Raw genomic sequence first — 17,822 nt, 5'->3', positions numbered from 1 at the left:
GTCTTGATATTTAGCTTTGCTTGAACAGTGTATTAGTCTGCTTGGACTGCCACAACAAAATATCATAAACTGAGTGGCTTAAAAAACAGAAATCTTCTCACAGCTCTGGAGGCTAAAAGTTTACAATCAAGGTTTCCAACTGGTTCAGTTTCTGGTGAGAGCTCTTTCTGACTTGCAGATGAACTTTTTTCTCCATGTGTGCTCTATGGGGTGGAGAGGGGGAGTAGAGAGAGAAAGAGCTCTCTAATGCCTCTTCTTATGAGGACACTAATCCAGTCTAACTAGGGCTCCACCCTTATGACCTAAACAATATGTTAGACGAGATGGACTTTATAACATATATAGTCTCCAAAAGGAACAAAATACATTTTCGAGCACACATTCTTCTCAAGCACACGTGTAAAATTCTCCAGGATAGATCATATATTAGGCCACAAAACAAGTCTTAATAAATTTAAGAGGAGATTAAAATCAATCAATCATCAAGCATCTTCCCTGACCACAGTGGAATGAAACTGAGAATCAGTTGCAAGAAGAAAACTAGAAAATTCACAAATATGTGGAGTTAAATCACATGCTGCTAAACAACCCACGGGTTAAAGAAGAAATCAAAAGATAAATTTAAAAATATCTTGAGACAATTGAAAATGGAAACACAGCATACCAAAATTTATAGGATGCAGCAAATCAGTCCTGAGAGGGAAGATAATTGCAATAAATGCCTACATCAGGAAACAAGCCAAAGACAAAGAAAAATTTTAAAACAGCAACAGAAAAGCAATGTGTCACATACAAGGGAACCCCCATTAGAGGATATGTAGATTTCTCAGTGGAGAGTTTGCAGGTGAGGAGACAATGGATTGATACATTCAAAATACTGAAAGAAAAGACTGTCAATCAAGAATACTATAGCTGGCAAAGCTCTCCTTCAGAAACAAAGTAAAAATCGTCAGGGAGTTCATCACCACTAGACCTGCCTTACAAAACTCCTAAAGGGAATTCATCAAATGGAAATAAAAAGGTGCTAATTAACATCATAAAAATATATGAATGTAGTTGAAAAACTCACTGGTAATGCTAAATATATAGTCAAAGTCAGATTCTGTAATATTGTAATGGTGGTGAATAATTCTCTTACAATTCTAGTATAAAAGTTGAAAAAACAAATGTATTAAAAATAACCATAACTACATTAGTTATTGCACACAGTATTTAAAATATGTAAATTGTAACATCAATAACCTAAAATTGAGGTGGGAAGCAGTAAAAGTGTCAAGTTTAGTATGCTATTGAAGTTTTTATCAACTTAAAATAGGATGTTATAAATATATCACATTTTATGTAGGCCTCACATTAACCACAAAGGAAAAAATCCTGTAATAGTTATCCAAAAGATTATGCTAAAGGAGTCAAAGCATACCACAAGAAATCATTAATTCACAAAAGAAGACTGGAAATGTAAGAAGCAAGGATCTACAAGACAGAAAACAACAAAATAACAATAGTAAATTCTTATCTATCAATAATTCTCTTTAATTTAAATGGATTAAATTTTTCATTCAAAACAGTAGAATTGCTGAATGGATGAACAACAAGATCCAAACAATATGCTACCTACCAGAGACACACTTTAGCTTTAAAAACACACGTAGACTGAGAATGAAGAGATGGAAAAAGATATTTCAAGCAAATGGTAACCAAAAGAAAGCAGGAGTAGCTGTAGCTATATCAGATAAAATAGAGTTTAAGCTAAAAATCACCAAAAGAGATAGTGAAGGTAATTATATAATGATAGAGGGCTCAATCCATCAGTAAGATATAACATGTAAATATTTATGCATCCTACATCAGAGCACCTAAATACATAAAACAAACACTAACAGAACTAAAAGTAGAAACAAACAGCAATACAGTAATAGTTGGGGACTTTAATATCCCACTCTCAACAATGGATATTTCATCCAGAAAATCAATAAGGAAACAGCAGGGTTTGAGTGATACTATAGAAAAAATGGATCTAACAGATATATACAATACCTCCCCCCCCCCAACAACAGCAGAATATACATTCTTATCAAGCACACAAGGAACACTTTCTAGGATAGATCACATGTTAGGCCACAAAACAATTATTGGTAAACTTAAGAAGACTGAAATCATAGCAAGTATCTTTTCTGACCTAAATGATGTGAAACTAAATATCAACAGGAGGAAAACTGGAAATGTGACATATACATAGAAACTAAACAACACACTCCTAAATAAACAATGGACCAGAGAAGAAATTGAAAGAAAAAAAAAAAAGTATCTTGAGATAAATGAAACGTGAAACACAACATACCAGAACTAATGCAGTGCAGCAAAAGCATTTCTAAGATGGAAGGTTATAGAAATAAATGCATGTTTCAAGAAAAAAGGTATCAAATTTTAAAACCTAACTTTATACCTCAAGGGACTAGAAAAAGAACAAACTAAGCCCAAAGTTAAAAGAAGGAAGTAAGTAAAGATTAGAGCAGAAATAAAGAACAAATAGAAAAGATTAACAGAACAAAGAGTTGGTTGTATTGAAAGATAAACAAAATTGACAAACCTTTACCTAGACTGAGGAAAGAAAAAGGGAGAGAACTTGAAATTATAAATGAAAGAGGGTACATTACAAATAATACCACGGAAGTACAACACATCATAGGAGACTACTATAAAAATTAACTATAAAAATTAAATGCTGGGGGCTTCCCTGGTGGCGCAGTGGTTGAGAGTCTGCCTGCCGATGCAGGGGACACGGGTCCGTGCCCCGGTCCGGGAAGATGCCACATGCCGCGGAGCGGCTGGGCCCGTGAGCCATGGCCGTTGAGCCTGCGCGTCCGGAGCCTGTGCTCCGCAATGGGAGAGGCCACAACAGTGAGAGGCCCACGTACTGCAAAAAAAAAAAAAAAAAAAAAAAAAATGCCCACAAACTGAACAACTTAGAGGAAATTGATAAATTGCTAGAAATGTACGATCTATTAAGACTGAACCATTAAGAAATAGAAAATCCTGAAAAGAGCATGCTAGTAAGGAGATGGTATCAGTAATCAAAAGTCTCCCAACAAAGAAAATTCCAGGAACAGATGGCTTCATTGGTAAATTCTATCAAATTTTTAAAGAATTAATGTCAGTCCTTCTCAAACTTCCAAAAAGTAGAAGAGGAAGGAATACTCTCAAACTTATTTTACAGGCCAGCATTACCCTGATAACAAAGCCAGATAAGGACACTACAAGAAAATAAAACAGTAGACCAATTTCCCTGATGAATATAGATGCAACAATTCTCAAAAACAAACAAAAAAAATAGAGACCTGCAAGCAGGCACCAAGCACTGCCCCCTGTCCTGGGAGTGCACGGGCTGCAGCCACCCCTAGGGGACCCCTGAGCAGGCACCAAGGGCTGCCCCCACTGTCCAAGAAGCACGCAAGGGGCCGTGCATGTGCACCCCATATCAAGGGGATAATGGCCAGCATGCACTGAGGAAAGAGGCAGCAAGCATCCAAACTAAAGACAGCCCCTCAATTCTGGACAAGGTGGCAGAGTAGAAGGACTTGAGCTCACTTCCTCTCACGAAAACACCAAAATCATAACTAACTGCTGAACAACCATCAACAAAAAAGACTGGAACTTATCATAAAGATGTTTTTACATTCAAAGACGAAGAAGCCACAATGAGACAGGAGGAGGGACACTTTCGTGACATAATAAAATCCCATACATACCAAGTGGATAACCCACAAACTGGAAGATAATTATTATCACAGAGGTTCTCCCACAGGAGTGAGAGTTCTGAGCCCCACGTCAGCCTCCCAAGCCTGAGGGTCTGGCATTGGGAGGAGGAACCCCCAGAGCATTTGGCTTTGAAGGCCAGTGGGACATGACTGCGGGAGCTCCACAGGACTGGGGGAAACAGACTCCACTCTTGGAGGGTGCACACAAGTTTTCCCAGCACAAAGCAGTAACTCCATAGAATCCTGGGCTAGACCTACCTGTGGGTCTTGTAGGGTCTCCTGGGGAGGCAGGGGTTGGCTGTGGCTCATTGGGGGGCAAGGACACTGGTGGCAGAGGCCCCAGGAACACTGATCAGCATGAGCTATCCCGGGGGTTGCCATTTTGGCACCAATTCCTGGCCCTAGCCAACAGGCCACAGCCTGCAGGCTCCAGTGCTGAAATACCTCAGGGCAAAAAAATCAGCAGATAGGAGCTTAGCCCCACCCATCAGCAGACAGGCTGCCTAAAGCCATACTGAGCTCACAGCCACCTCTAAACAAACAACTTGATGTGGCCCTGCCCACCAGAGGGACAAGATTGAGCTCCACCCACAAGTAGGCAGTCACCAGTCCCTCCCACCAGGAAGCCTGCACAACAAGCCCCTGGACCAGCCTCACCCACCAGGGGCAGACACCCTAAGCAAGAGGAACTACGATCCTGCAACCTGCAGAAAGGAGACCATAAACACAGAAAGTTACGCAAAATGAGATGACAGAGAAATATGTTCCAGACAAAGGAACAAGATAACTCACAAGAACAACTAAGTGAAGTGGAGATAGGCAATCTACCTGAAAAAGAATTCAGAGTAATGATAGTAAACATGATCCAAGATCTCAGAAAAAGAATGGTGGCACAGACCGATACAAGAAATGTTTAACAAAGAGCTAGAAGATTTAAAGAACAAACAGAGATGAACAGTACAATAAGTGAAATGAAAAAATACACTAGTAGGAATCAGTAGCAGAATAAATGAGGGAGAAGAACAAATAAATGAGCTGGAAGACAGGATGGTGGAAATCACTGCTGTGGAACAGAGTAAAGAAAGAAGAATGAAAAGAAATGAGGACAGTGTCAGAGACCTCTGGCACAACATTAAACACACCAACATTTGCATTATAGGGGTCTCAGAAGGAGGAGAGAGAGAAAGGGCCTGAGAAAATATTCAAAGAGATTATAGCCAAAAACTTCCCTAACATGAGAAAGGAAACACTCAAGTCCAGGAAGTACAGTAGAGTCCCATGCAGGATAAGCCCAAGGAGGAACACACCAAGACACATATTAATCAAACTGACAAAAATTAAAGACAATGAAAAATTATTAAAAGCAACAAGGGAAAAGCAACAAATAACATACAAGGGAACTCCCATAAGGTTATCAGCTGATTTTTCAGCAGAAACTCTGCAGGCCACAAGGGAGTGGCACTATATATATATGTATGTATATATATATATATATATATATTTTTTTTTTTTTTTTGTGGTACGCTGGCCTCCCACTGCTGTGGCTTCTCCCGCCGCGGAGCACAGGCTCCGGACACACAGGCCCAGCAGCCATGGCTCATGGGCCCAGCTGCTCCGCGGCATGTGGGATCCTCCCAGACCAGGGCACGAACCCGTGTCCCCTGCATTGGCAGGCGGACTCCCAACCACTGCGCCACCAGGGAAGCCCGGGAGTGGCACTATATATTTAAAGTGATGAAAGGGAGAAACCTACAACCAAGAATACTCTACCCAGCAGGGCTCTCATTTAGAGTCAACGGAGAAATCAAAAGCTTTACAGACAAGCAAAAGCTAAGAGAATTCAGCACCACCAAACCAGCTTTACAACAAATACTAAAGGAACTTACCTAGGCAGAAAAGAAAAGGCCCCAACTAGAAACAAGAAAATTATGAATGGGAAAGCTCACCAGTAAAGGCAAATATAAGTAAAGGTAGGAAATCATCCACACACAAATATGATATCAGAACCAGCAGTTGTTGAGAAGAGGAGAGTACAAATTCAGGATATTAGAAATGTATTTGCAATTAAGAGACCAGCAACTTAAAACAATCTTGTATATATATAGACTGCGATATCAAAACCTCATAGTAACTGCAAACCAAAAGTCTATAAAAGAAATTGAAGATGACTAAACCCATTGGAAAGATATACCATGTTCTTGGATTGGAAGAATCAATACTGTCAAAACAACTATACTACCCAAGGTAATCTACAGATTCATTGCAATCCCTGTCAAATAAACGCATTATCAAAATGCGTTTTTCACAGGACTAGAACGAAAACTTTTAAAATTTGTATGGAAGCACAAAAGACCTCAAATAGCCAAAACAATCTTGAGAAAGAAGAACAGAGCTAGAGGAATCATGCTCCCTGACTTCAGACTATACAACAAAGCCACAGTCATCAAAACAATGTGGTACTGGCACAAAAACAGACATAGATCAATGGAACAGGATGGAGAGCCTAGAAATAAGCCCACACACATGTGGTCAATTAATCTATGACAACGGAGGCAAGAATATACAATGGAGAAAAGAAAGTCTCTTCAATAAGTGGTGCTGGGAAAACCGGACAGCTACATGTAAAAGAATTAAATTAGACCATTCTCTAACACCATATACAAAAATAAACTCAAAATGAATTAAAGACCAGATACTATAAACCTCTTAGAGGAAAACATAGGCAGAACACTCTTTGACATGAATTGCAGCAATGCCTTTTTGAATCTGTCTCCTAGAATAATGGAAATAAAAACAAACATAAACAAATAGGACCTAATTAAACTTAAAAGCTTCTGCACAGCCAAGGAAACCATAAACTAAACAAAAAGACAACCCACAGAATGGGAGAAAATATTTGCAAACGAAGTGACTGGCAAGGGATTAATCTCCAAAATATACAAACAGGTTATGCAGGTCTATATAAAAAAAAAAAAAAACCAACAACCCAATAAAAAAAAATGGACAGAAGATCTAAATAGACAAAGAAGACATACAGATGGCCAAAAACCACATGAAAATATGCTCAACATGAGAAATGCCAATCAAAACCACAATGAGGTATCACCTCACACCAGTCAGAAAGGCCATCATCAAAAAGTCTATGAACAATAAGTGCTGGGGAGGGTGTGGAGAAAAGGGGACAGGACCTTCCTACACTGTCGGTGGGAATGTAAATTGGTACAACCACTCTGGAGAACAGTATGGAGGTTACTTAAAAAACTAAAAATAGAGTTATCATAATGACCCAGCAATCCCACTGCTGGGCATATATCCAGAGGAAACTAATTTGAAAAGATACATGCAGCCCAGTGTTCATAGCAGCACTATTTACAATAGCCAAGACATGGAAGCAACCGTAATCTCCATTGACAGCAGAATGGATAAAGAAGTCGTGGCATATATATATATATATATATATATATATATATATATATATATATATAGTAGAATATTACTTAGCCGTAAAAAAGAACAAAATAATACCATTTGTAGCAACATGGATGGACCTAGAGATTATCAGACTAAGTGAAATGAGTCAGACAAAGACAAATATCATGTATCACTCATGTGGAATCTTAATTTTTTAAAAAAATGATACAAATGAACTTACTTACAAAACAGAAACAGACTCACAGATTTCAAAAAACAAACTTATGGTTACCAAAGGCGAAATGTGTTGGGGAGGGATAAATTAGGAGTTTGGGATTAACATATATACACTACTATATATAAAATAGATAACAACAAGGACCTACTGTATAGCACAGGGAATGCTACTCAATATTCTATAATAACCTATATGGGAAAAGAATCTGAAAAGAAAAGAATATATGTATAAATATATAAATGAATCACTTTGCTGTACACCTGAAACTAACACAACACTGTAAATCAACTATACTCCAATAAAGTTAAAAAAAAAAAGGAACAGTGAAGTCAAAAGGCTGCTCTAGCAGCACATATAGTGAAACCTTTGCATCTTCTGGAGAGACTTATTTCCTAGATTAACAGTACAGATGCTTGTAAGAAGCTACAGGGTAATGTTTTTTGGTTTTGTGGGTTTTTTTCAGAATTGAAATTACAGAACAAATTTAATGCTTGTAGCACTTGTGAAAGGGACCTTTTAAACCTGTGTTTTTCCTTTCTATTTGGAAGCTGCTCTCAGCTCTGAGTTCTATTATAGTGAATATGAGGGGAAGCCTTCATGACCCACCTACACCAAGGCATACTTATACTACCAGTATTACCACTGTCAGTGTATAGAAGATGACCGTATCAGGATATAATTATTTCCAAAAAGGCATATATTCCTTGTTTAAAAAAAAAAATTAGCAAACCAAATTCAACAGCACATTAAAAGGATCATACACCATGATCAAGTGAGATTCATTCCTGGGATGCTTTAGCATATGCAGATCAATAAATGTGATACACCACATTAACTGAAAGATAAAAATCATATGATTATCTCAATCAGTGTAGAAAGAACATTTGACAATATTAAACACTCATTCATGATAAAAAAAAAAAGTCTTAACAGATTAGGTATAAAATGAATGTACCTCAACATAATAAAGTTCATAGATAACAAGACCACAGCTAACATCATACTTAGTGGTGAGAGACTGGAAGCTTTTCTGCTAAGATCAGGAACAAGAAAAGAATGCTCACTCTCACCACTTTTATTCAGCATAGTACTAGAAGCCTTAGCCAGCGCAATCAGTCAAGAAAAATAAAGGCATCAGAATTGGAAAGGGTGAAATAAAATTGTCTCTGTGAATGACATTATTTTATATATAGAAAATCCTAAAGACTCCACCTAAAAACCGCTGGTCAACAAATTCAGTAAAGTTGCAGGATACCAAAATCAGTATACAAAAATCAGTAATGTTTCTATATACTAGCAACAAATTATCTGAAAAATAAAACAATTCTATTTACAATAATATCAAAAACAATAAAATACTTGGAAATAAATTTATCTAAGGAGATAAAAGATCTGTACAGTGATAACTATAAGACATTGATAAAAGAAATTGAAGAAGACACAAATAGAAAGGTATTCAATGTTCATGGATTAGAAGAATTGATATTGTTAAAATGTCCAAAGCCATCTATAGATTCACTACAATCCCTGTCAAGATTCCAATGGCATTTTTTACAGTAATAGAAAAAACAATCTGAAATTTGTATGGAACCACAAATAGCCAAACTAATCCTAAGAAAGAAGAACAAAGCTGGAAGCATCTCATTTCCTAATTTCAAACTATATTATACAAATATATAACTGTAGTAATCAAAACATTATGGTCCTGGCATTAAAAATAGACACATAGACCAATGGAATCAAATCAAGAACCCAGAAATAAATCCATGCATACATATTTGATAAGGGAGCCAAGAATACTCTTTGGACAAAAGACAGTTTCTTCTATAAATGGTTGTGGGAAAATTTGATATTCACATGCAAAAGACTGAAACTAGACCGTTACCTTACACCACACACAAATATTAATCCTAAATGGATTAGAGACTTAAGTAAGACCAGAAACCATAAAATTCCTAGAATAAAATATAGGGGGAACATTCCCTGACACGTCTTGGCATAGATCCTTTGTGGATATGACACCTGAAACACAAGCAGTGAAATAAACAATAAACAAATGGGACTACATCAAACTAAAAAAGCCTGCACAACCAAAGAAATAATTAACATGATGAAAAGGCAACCTATGAAGTGGGAGAAGATATTTGTAAACCACACATCTGATAAGGAGCTAATATCCAAAATATTCAAGGGACTCACACAACTCAAGAGCAAAAAAAAAAATTTAAAAAGGGGCAAAGGACCTGAATAGACGTTATTACAAAGAAGATATTTAAATGGCCAACAGCTACATCAAAAGGTGTTCAAGATCACTAATCATTAGGGAAATGCAAGTCAAACCCACAGTGAGCTATATCAAAAAGAATGGCTATTATCAAAAACACAGAAGTAACAAGTATTGGTGAGGATGTGGAGAAAAAGGAACCCATGTGCACTGTTGGTGGGACTGTAAATTGGTGCAGCCAGTGCTCACTGAAGCATTATTTACATCAGCCAAGACGTGGAAATAATGTTAAGTGTCCATCAGTGGGTGAATGGGTAAAGAAAATGTGATATATTATATATACATACAATGGAATGGTATTCAGCCATAAAAAAAAAAAAAGAAACCCTGCCACTCGTAACAACATGGATGGACCTTGAGGGCTTTATGTTAAGTCAGACAGAGATACAGATTCTATGTAATCTTACATGTGTACTCTAAACAGCCCCAAACACGCTGAAACAAAGATCAGATTGGCAGTTGCCAGAGGCAGGGTGCGGGGGAATTGGGGGAATTGGGGGAAGGTGGTCAGAAGGTTAAAACTTCCAGTACAAGATTTTGAAACTTACGTGAGGTGACAGATGTTAACTAAACTTACTGTGGTAGTCATTTCACAGTCTTTACATATGTCATGTCACTACACTGTATACCTTAAACTTATACAGTGTTATGTTAGTTATGGTTAAATGCCGAATTTCAATATATAATAGACATCCAAAATTTTCAAAGTTTAAAACTTAGAATTGAAAATTCATACAGCATTTTGTATTCCGCTTAACTCAAGCATGTGTTTATACAGTACTTCTGAAATTCTTTCATTTTAGAATTATGAAGCTACTCTGTAGCCAGGCAGAATTATAAATGAAAATTTTATTGGGCTTCCCTGATGGCACAGTGGTTAAAAATCTGCCTGCCAATGCAGGGGACATGGGTTCGAGCCCTGGTCTGGGAAGATCCCACATGCTGTGGAGCAACTAAGCCTGTGCGCCACAACTACTGAGCCCGCGTGCCACAACTAGAAGCCACCGCAGTGAGAAGCCCGCACACCACGCAGCAACAAAGACCCAATGCAACCAAAAATAAATAAATTTTTAAAAAAATTTTATTGCAGAGGTTCAGCGGGTGTAATGTTTGGCAACATTATTGGCTTTGTTGCCCTAACTAATTGTTTTTGTATGTCTATAGCTTTCTGTGGTTTGAAGTGCCTGTGACTAACGATTCCCTTATGATGACGTATTTTGAAATTATAAGAACAGTATTGTAAGCTACTGGACAAGGTACACTCATTTCACAGTTGAAAAAAATTGACCCACATAAGCAAGGCAGTCTAGTGTGGTAGTTAAGAGCAGGGACTCTGGAGCCACCCTGCCTGGGTGTGAATCGTGACTCTGCCTGCAACGGGTTCTGTGTGAATCTAGGGCAGATTAATTTTTTGTTTATTTGTGCCTCTCTTTCCCTACCTGTTAAATGGGGATGAATATGTAGAATATCTCCTAGTGTGTTGGCAAGATTAAATGTTAACGTATGTAAAATGCTTAAAGCCAAGCCTGGCACATGATAGATGTATGTGCTTTTATCCTATATAATTCCTGCTGCTACAATGTATGGTTCATTAATGACACGTGTTGCATTAAAACTGTCTTGATTGCATCCCAAGTACTGTTCTTAAGAACAGCATTTTAGGGACTTAGCTGGTGGCGCAGTGGTTAAGAATCCACCTGCCAATTCAGGGGACATGGGTTCGAGCCCTGGTCCAGGAAGATCCCACATGCCACGGAGCAACTAAGCCCATGCGCCACAACTACTGAGCCTGCGCTCTAAAGCCTGCAGGCCACAACTACTGAGCCCACATGCCGCAACTAGAGAAAGCCTGCGCACAGCAACAAAGACCCAGTGCAGCCAAAAATTAAATTTAAAAAAAAATTCTTAAAAAAAACCAAAAACAGCATTTTGGGGATGTTTGGATTCATTCCAAGGTATTGGATGCTTTAAATGGTACCCTTCCCCCCTCCCCCCACCATGGCTTAAAAGAAAAAGACTAAACTCCATAACTCCCTATCAGAATTAGATATTAAAATTCCCACTTACTCTTCACTTACAAGCCTGTTTATTGACCCAGCAGGGCCCGTTAGGTAATGCTCCCCTCCCTCTGCCTCCCTCCCCTCTGATATATAGGTCACAGGTTTACCGTCATCAGCATCGTCCCACTTGAGCTCTTTGAGGCTATTAGAGGTTCTTCACCCACACTATGAACTCTAAAAGTAATTTGGCATTTTTTAATTTGCAGATAATACAGCAGACACACCAAGTAGTAGAAACTGAGCAAAACAAAGAAATTGAGAAATGGAAAAGACTTGCACAGTTGAAGAATCGTGAGCTGGACAAGTTCCGCACGGAGTTAGACTCGATTTTGGATGTTCTCCGAGAGCTGCACCGGCAGGGGTTGGTCATGCCAGTTGCTTTGGCAGAAGAAGTGAAGGCACCAGAGTATTACTAGAAACTCGCATTTCATGTGACCTCACAGAAAGGCCTGAAGATGGACGGTGGATGGGGTCTCTTGTCAGAAGGAGGCTTTTGAAAAAAGTGTTAACAGTATGTTGCCAGAACACAAAAGCAACATTTCAAAATAAATTACCCTTTACCAATTAGGAGGGGAAAAAAAGAGCAGCATTAATGGTGTATTTTACTGAAAATCATTAACCAGTCACATTTTAAATAATTTATGGACAAGTCCCTTTTTGTCAGGTGACTAGAACTAGTGAGATTTATTGCAAAAGGTCTCACTTTCACGCTAGATATGCAAAGAAAACAAAGTTGCAAATACTTTGCCGTCATTGACTAAGTGTGTATTCTTAATTCCTGGCCAGAAGGACAGCTCCTCTTTCCCACAGAGACACAGAGAGGAATGTGAGCACAGAGGCTCAGACAGGCACTAGAGTAGTGGCGCTTCCGTGATCATTCTGATGAGAGTTGTAACTTCTGTACAAGTAGATAGGGAGTGAACTCTCGTGCTCTCCCAGATTTCCACTCCTACCTCTAGGTGCCTCATTTTGCACCTGATATAAAAGTGCAAAATATATTTCACAAGTAATAGGGGAATTTGATTTATTCACTGTTTTAATCTTTCATGCTACATGTCTTAAATGTCAGTCCCTTTTTTGTAACTTTAAGGTTGTAAACAGAATATAACATTTTTACTTCATTTAAAAAGTAAATATATGTTCACTAGAAAAAATTAAAAGCATGCATAAAGGTAGCCAGATTATTCTTCTGTTTTACAATTTCATTTCCAAAAGCAGATAGTGGGCATACAAGATAACTGGTAAGTTAAAGCTGTAGCTACTTTGTTTTCAAATGTTCTGGCCCAGTGCTGTCCAGTGGAAGGATCGTGTGAGCCACATGTAATTTTAAATTTTCTTGTAGCCACATTTAAAAAGATAAAAAGAAACAAATGAAGTTAATTTTGGTAATTTATGTAATATATCTAAAATAACAATATAAAAATTGGGTTCTTACATTCTTTTTTTCATACTAAGTCCCCCAAATCTGGCAAGTTTTCCATTTATAGCACATCACAGTTTGGACTAGCACATTCCAAGTGCTCAGTAACTACATGCCAGCAAGTGCAGTTCTAGAATAATCATTACAAAGTGAAATGCTTTATAAAGGACAGTTGAAATAAATCTTAGTGAAATTATAGGTAGCAAATGTGAAATGTGGAAATTAAAGGAATGCAATTAATGTCCAGAATTTTTAATGCCCTTTTCCTAAGAGGGTAGAAAGCATTAATTATAGTTTGTTGTTTTTTATGTGAAAGAATTTTAAGTTATAAACTATTTTGGTTATTATTTGAGTGTGCTTTTGTCGATTTTTTTATTTGCAAACCTGCTAATTTATAACTACACCCCGCTCCCGTTTGTTTTTTTTGACTATCCATGGGCCATTCATTCTAAGCACAAACACAGCTGATTCTGAAACATAAGAAGTACAGACATTAGATTATCACTTACAGAGAAAGTACATTCTATATTGATGAGGACTCCGTATTCCAATTTGGAATAAGCTGTGCACATGGCACAGCTTCAATTTTACTTACAGAGTAAAGGTCCATACATACTATCAGAACTACTAGTTACAACTAGAAACCTTGGGGACCATACCCCATCCCTTAGTTACTGCACTGAGGGTCTAGGATGAGAACACATTTAGGCCATCTTGAAAAGGAAAGCTTTTATGAAGATTCAGACTCCAGAAATTATCAGTCCTCTTCTACCACTTCCATCTCCCTCACAATGTCGTAGGACACCTGCATCCACAGGCCTTCCCTTCAGGAACCTGGTCAAGATACATGGTTGCTGCTCTCACTGCTGCTTTTGTGCAGAGATTTCTGATTGGATCTATTGTGAGCCCACAGCGTTCCATAACTAGTATCTACCCATCAACCCTTAGAAATCCAGGCTTTAGTATTAGGGTCCCATTCTATATTAGAAAAATCCTAAATTTGTGACTAAATGCCAAGAAGATGGAAACATCTATTCCTCTTTCCCACTCATACTTCCTAAGGGCTCTAACTGGGTAGGTCTTATATCTGCAGGCATGTTATATAACAGGTAAACTTACTTGGAATTGGACACTTTGTAGTTACATAACTATTCAATGGCCTCCTACTTTGAAGAGCCCCTTAGCAATGGTTGGAAGAGTGAAGTTTGAAAGTTTTCTAATCCAAGTTATGGATAATTCTACTTTAGTATTTGAACCTGTTAATTATAGCCTTTTTCAGTTTCTATCGAAGAGTCTTTAATGAAAAGCACATGTATTCCTTCTCAGCACCTGTCCAGCTTGGTAAGGGATTAGTTCCTAGCATAAATTAACCTATTTCCTTCCCTCTAAACCAAAGTAAGTCCAGTTTTCTCTCCAGGTTTGCCGAAAGCTTCCATCACCACTACTTAAATAGTGCAAACGGGGAAAAATTTTTTCCCACCAACACCTACTCTCTAGGATTGTTGTAAGAAATCAGTTTGAAGGGCAGTATTAATCTCAGAGGAAAGGGGGAGAGGCACCAAGTTCCACTAGTAGAATAAAATGGGTTGTTAGTAAATTCAGTAACAAGAGACGAGACTTTGTGGAAAAGGGGACAAAAAACGGGGGAAGGGGGGGGGGTGCGATAATTGTACCAGGTGTGCATCCTTGGAGCACAAAAGCGAAGAGGCAGGAACACGGCAGGAGTCTGGTCCAGTGGAGCTAGTCTCAGTAAGCTTGGCCTGCTCTTGAACTCCTGGTGGCCTGCCAATGGTCCCCACCTTAGGGTATTGATATTACAATGAGAAAGTCCTGATGCAGAGGACAGATCATAGAACTGTACGTGGTCTGTGTTAACTCCTTGGAGAAGGATCTAGAAGGTACTTGGGGGAAGGATTTGTGAGGCAGGCAAAAGTGAAGTCATTAGAGAAGGACTGTTGACAAAAGGGTTAAATTGAGCCTGCTCATTGGAGAAGCCTGAGTGGAATGAAGCATCTTGGTTTTTTCTCCCACCGGCTCCAGGCAGTGTCAGCGATCAAAGATATTTGCATGCCCATGTCTTACCTGTTTTGCTCATTATCAAGGCCACGTGCAAGGAACCCTAATGAGATCAGGCAGGTGCTCACTCCCCTGGCTTGGGGTCAGAGCCTTCATAGCAGCCTAGTCCCTCATACATAGCAGGGGCTTAATAAATTTATCACCTTCTCTTGTCCTTTCACCTCCACCTACATACAACCCTCTGCTCCCTCCAATCCCCAGAGATCACATCTACTCTCATACTCATGGTACAGCCACCACTACCAGCAGGGTAACATTGGGTCTGATCCCTACCTTTCATTTCTCCTGAGCGCCAGCCCCTGTTCCTAATTCCTGCCAGAATTACCCACTGTCCTCATAAAAGTCTGCATGTTTGAAACCAGCTGCCCACTCCCCTGAGTTGCAGCATTCTCCGATGAGTTCCAAACTCTAAGGCATTCTTGACCCTTTTCGTCAATCTGGGATGCTGTAACAAATTACCATAGATTGGGTGGCTTAGACAAGGAATTCTGGAGGCTGAGAAGTCTGAGATCAAGGTATCTGGGTGAGGGTTTTCTTCCTGGCTGTCTCATTGTATTCTCACATGGCAGAGAGGAGAGAGAAGCAAGATCTCTTGGGACTTTTATGAGGGCACTAATCCCATTCGGGAGGGCTCTACTCTCACAACCGCATTGAAACCTAATTTCCTCCCAGAGGCCCCGCCTCTTAATACCATCACATTGGGGAATAGGTTTCAACAGATGAATTTTGAGGGGACACAAACATTCAGTCCATACATTGAGTAACTGTTCCCAACATGGAGTCATCAAACCTGTAGCCAATTTCTTCAGAATAATGCTTATATCAATGTCCTTTTCCATTCCCATGTCCACCACCACTGAAGCCCTGTCACCATTTTACTCCTTATTTTTCTGGTAGAGGTTTAATTGATTCCTCTGCTCCAGTGTTCTCCTCACTCCAAATAGTCCGCCAAACGGCACTGCCAGCTCTGCTTGAGCATTTCCCCTTCCCACTTCACTCTGTTGTTTTTTAGGTGTAGATGTCAGAATCCTTACCCCAGCCTCCCTCTCCAGCAGACTTCTAATCTCTTACACAAATCCTCCCTATGTTACTACTATTTGTACTACTGTAATAAATTTCCACAAACTTAATGGCTTAAACCAGCACAGATTTATCACCTTACAGTTCTGGAGGTCAGAGGTCCAACACAGTTCTCACCGGGCTAAAAGCAGGGTGCGTTCCTTCTGGAGGCTCTAAGAGAGAACGTTTCCTTGCCGTTTCCAGTTTCCAGAGCCCACCCGTATCCCTCGGCTTTTGCTCTCCACTTCATCTTCACCGCCAGCAAGCTTGCATCTCTCTGAACGTTCTTCTGCAGTTACATCCCCTTCTGACTCTAAAAGCAGCTGGGAAGTGTTCTCTTTTAAGGACCCATGGGATTAGCTTGGGCCCACCTGGATAATCCAGGCTACTCTTCCCATGGCCTCCTCTCAGGATCCTCTTTTCCCATCACACTCAGGTATTATGTTGATGTGACGCTCACCTTGGGTAATGTTTCCTCTTGTGAGCAATGTAAGGGTTGAGACACTTAAGAATGGCTTTTTTGTTTTTCTCCCTTAGTCTTTCCACATTCGTTACACCTGGTGAGATTATATGACTTCTGTTTATTTGCAGCCGAACACTGATCTTTTTTTAAAGGATCACATGTTTAAAAGGCTAATAGACAATTTATTAGAAGGTATAAATCCTCTTAGATTTTTGTCCTAAAATATCTGTAGTCCCTTTTGCCATGTACAGGAACATTTTCACAGCTGGCCACCTTGTGGAGGAGGGAGGGGCATTATTTTGCCCACCATACTCCCCTCATTCACATCAATGTGCAGATCTTCTAACCGAGCCACCTATACTCCCACCTCTGCTCACTTCCTCCTCCTTTCCACTGGCCATCTCACTCCCACCACTTCCTTTGTTCACATCCATATCAGGATTTCATGATCAAATCTTCTCTAAATGGAACTTGTATCCTGCATCTAATGTCTGATCACTGTTCTCATTACATATGCACACAATCACACACATACATCCCCTACCCACCTCTTTATTTTCCTAGAATCTCCTAGAGGAATCAGTTCCTTAATGATGACGATATTGACAATGATTGCAGGGGCCTCTCAAGGACTCTGATAAAGAGGGAATCATTTTAAGGCTGCCACAGAAACAGGCTTAACTGCTATAGTGTTTAATGGAATCAACCAATAGTTCAGCATTTAAAAACATTTTTATATTACTGTATTTAAGATTTTAATGTGAATTTTCTTTAGCCACTAACCAAGATTTTACTTTAGGACAAAACTCTAAGAGGGTTTCTATCTTCCAACTAATTGTCTGCTAGCCTTTTAAACATGTGATCCTTTAAAAAATGATTAGTGCTGGGCGGCATATAAACAGGATCCATATGATCTCACCAGATGTAACGAATGTGGAAAGACTAAGGAAGAAAACAAAAAGCCATTCTTAAGTGTCTTGAACCTTACATTGCTCACTGGAGAAAACATTACCCAAGGTAAGTGACACATCAACATAAGGCCTGAGCGTGATG

At 39.1% G+C, this 17,822-nt stretch overlaps 1 protein-coding gene across 3 annotated transcripts in view; it reads left to right on the top strand.

The window, feature by feature from the left end:
- Positions 1–13,482, top strand: part of CEP162 (centrosomal protein 162) — a 91,624-nt gene extending 78,142 nt beyond the window's left edge. For all 3 annotated transcript variants that reach the window (XM_029223908.1, XM_029223907.1, XM_029223906.1), the window contains one exon: positions 11,958–13,482. In XM_029223908.1, the coding sequence (XP_029079741.1) occupies positions 11,958–12,167 (210 nt within the window). In that variant the 3' untranslated portion in view covers positions 12,168–13,482. The remainder of the gene's footprint in view (positions 1–11,957) is intronic.
- The last annotated feature ends 4,340 nt before the right edge of the window (positions 13,483–17,822 follow it).

This window comes from Monodon monoceros, unplaced genomic scaffold, assembly GCF_005190385.1.
Source record: "Monodon monoceros isolate NGI ecotype Baffin Bay Population unplaced genomic scaffold, NGI_Narwhal_1 Super_Scaffold_15, whole genome shotgun sequence".
NCBI lineage: Eukaryota > Metazoa > Chordata > Mammalia > Artiodactyla > Monodontidae > Monodon > Monodon monoceros.
The sequence above is the reverse complement of the archived record's forward strand: the minus strand, read 5'-3'. Positions and strand labels throughout refer to the sequence as shown.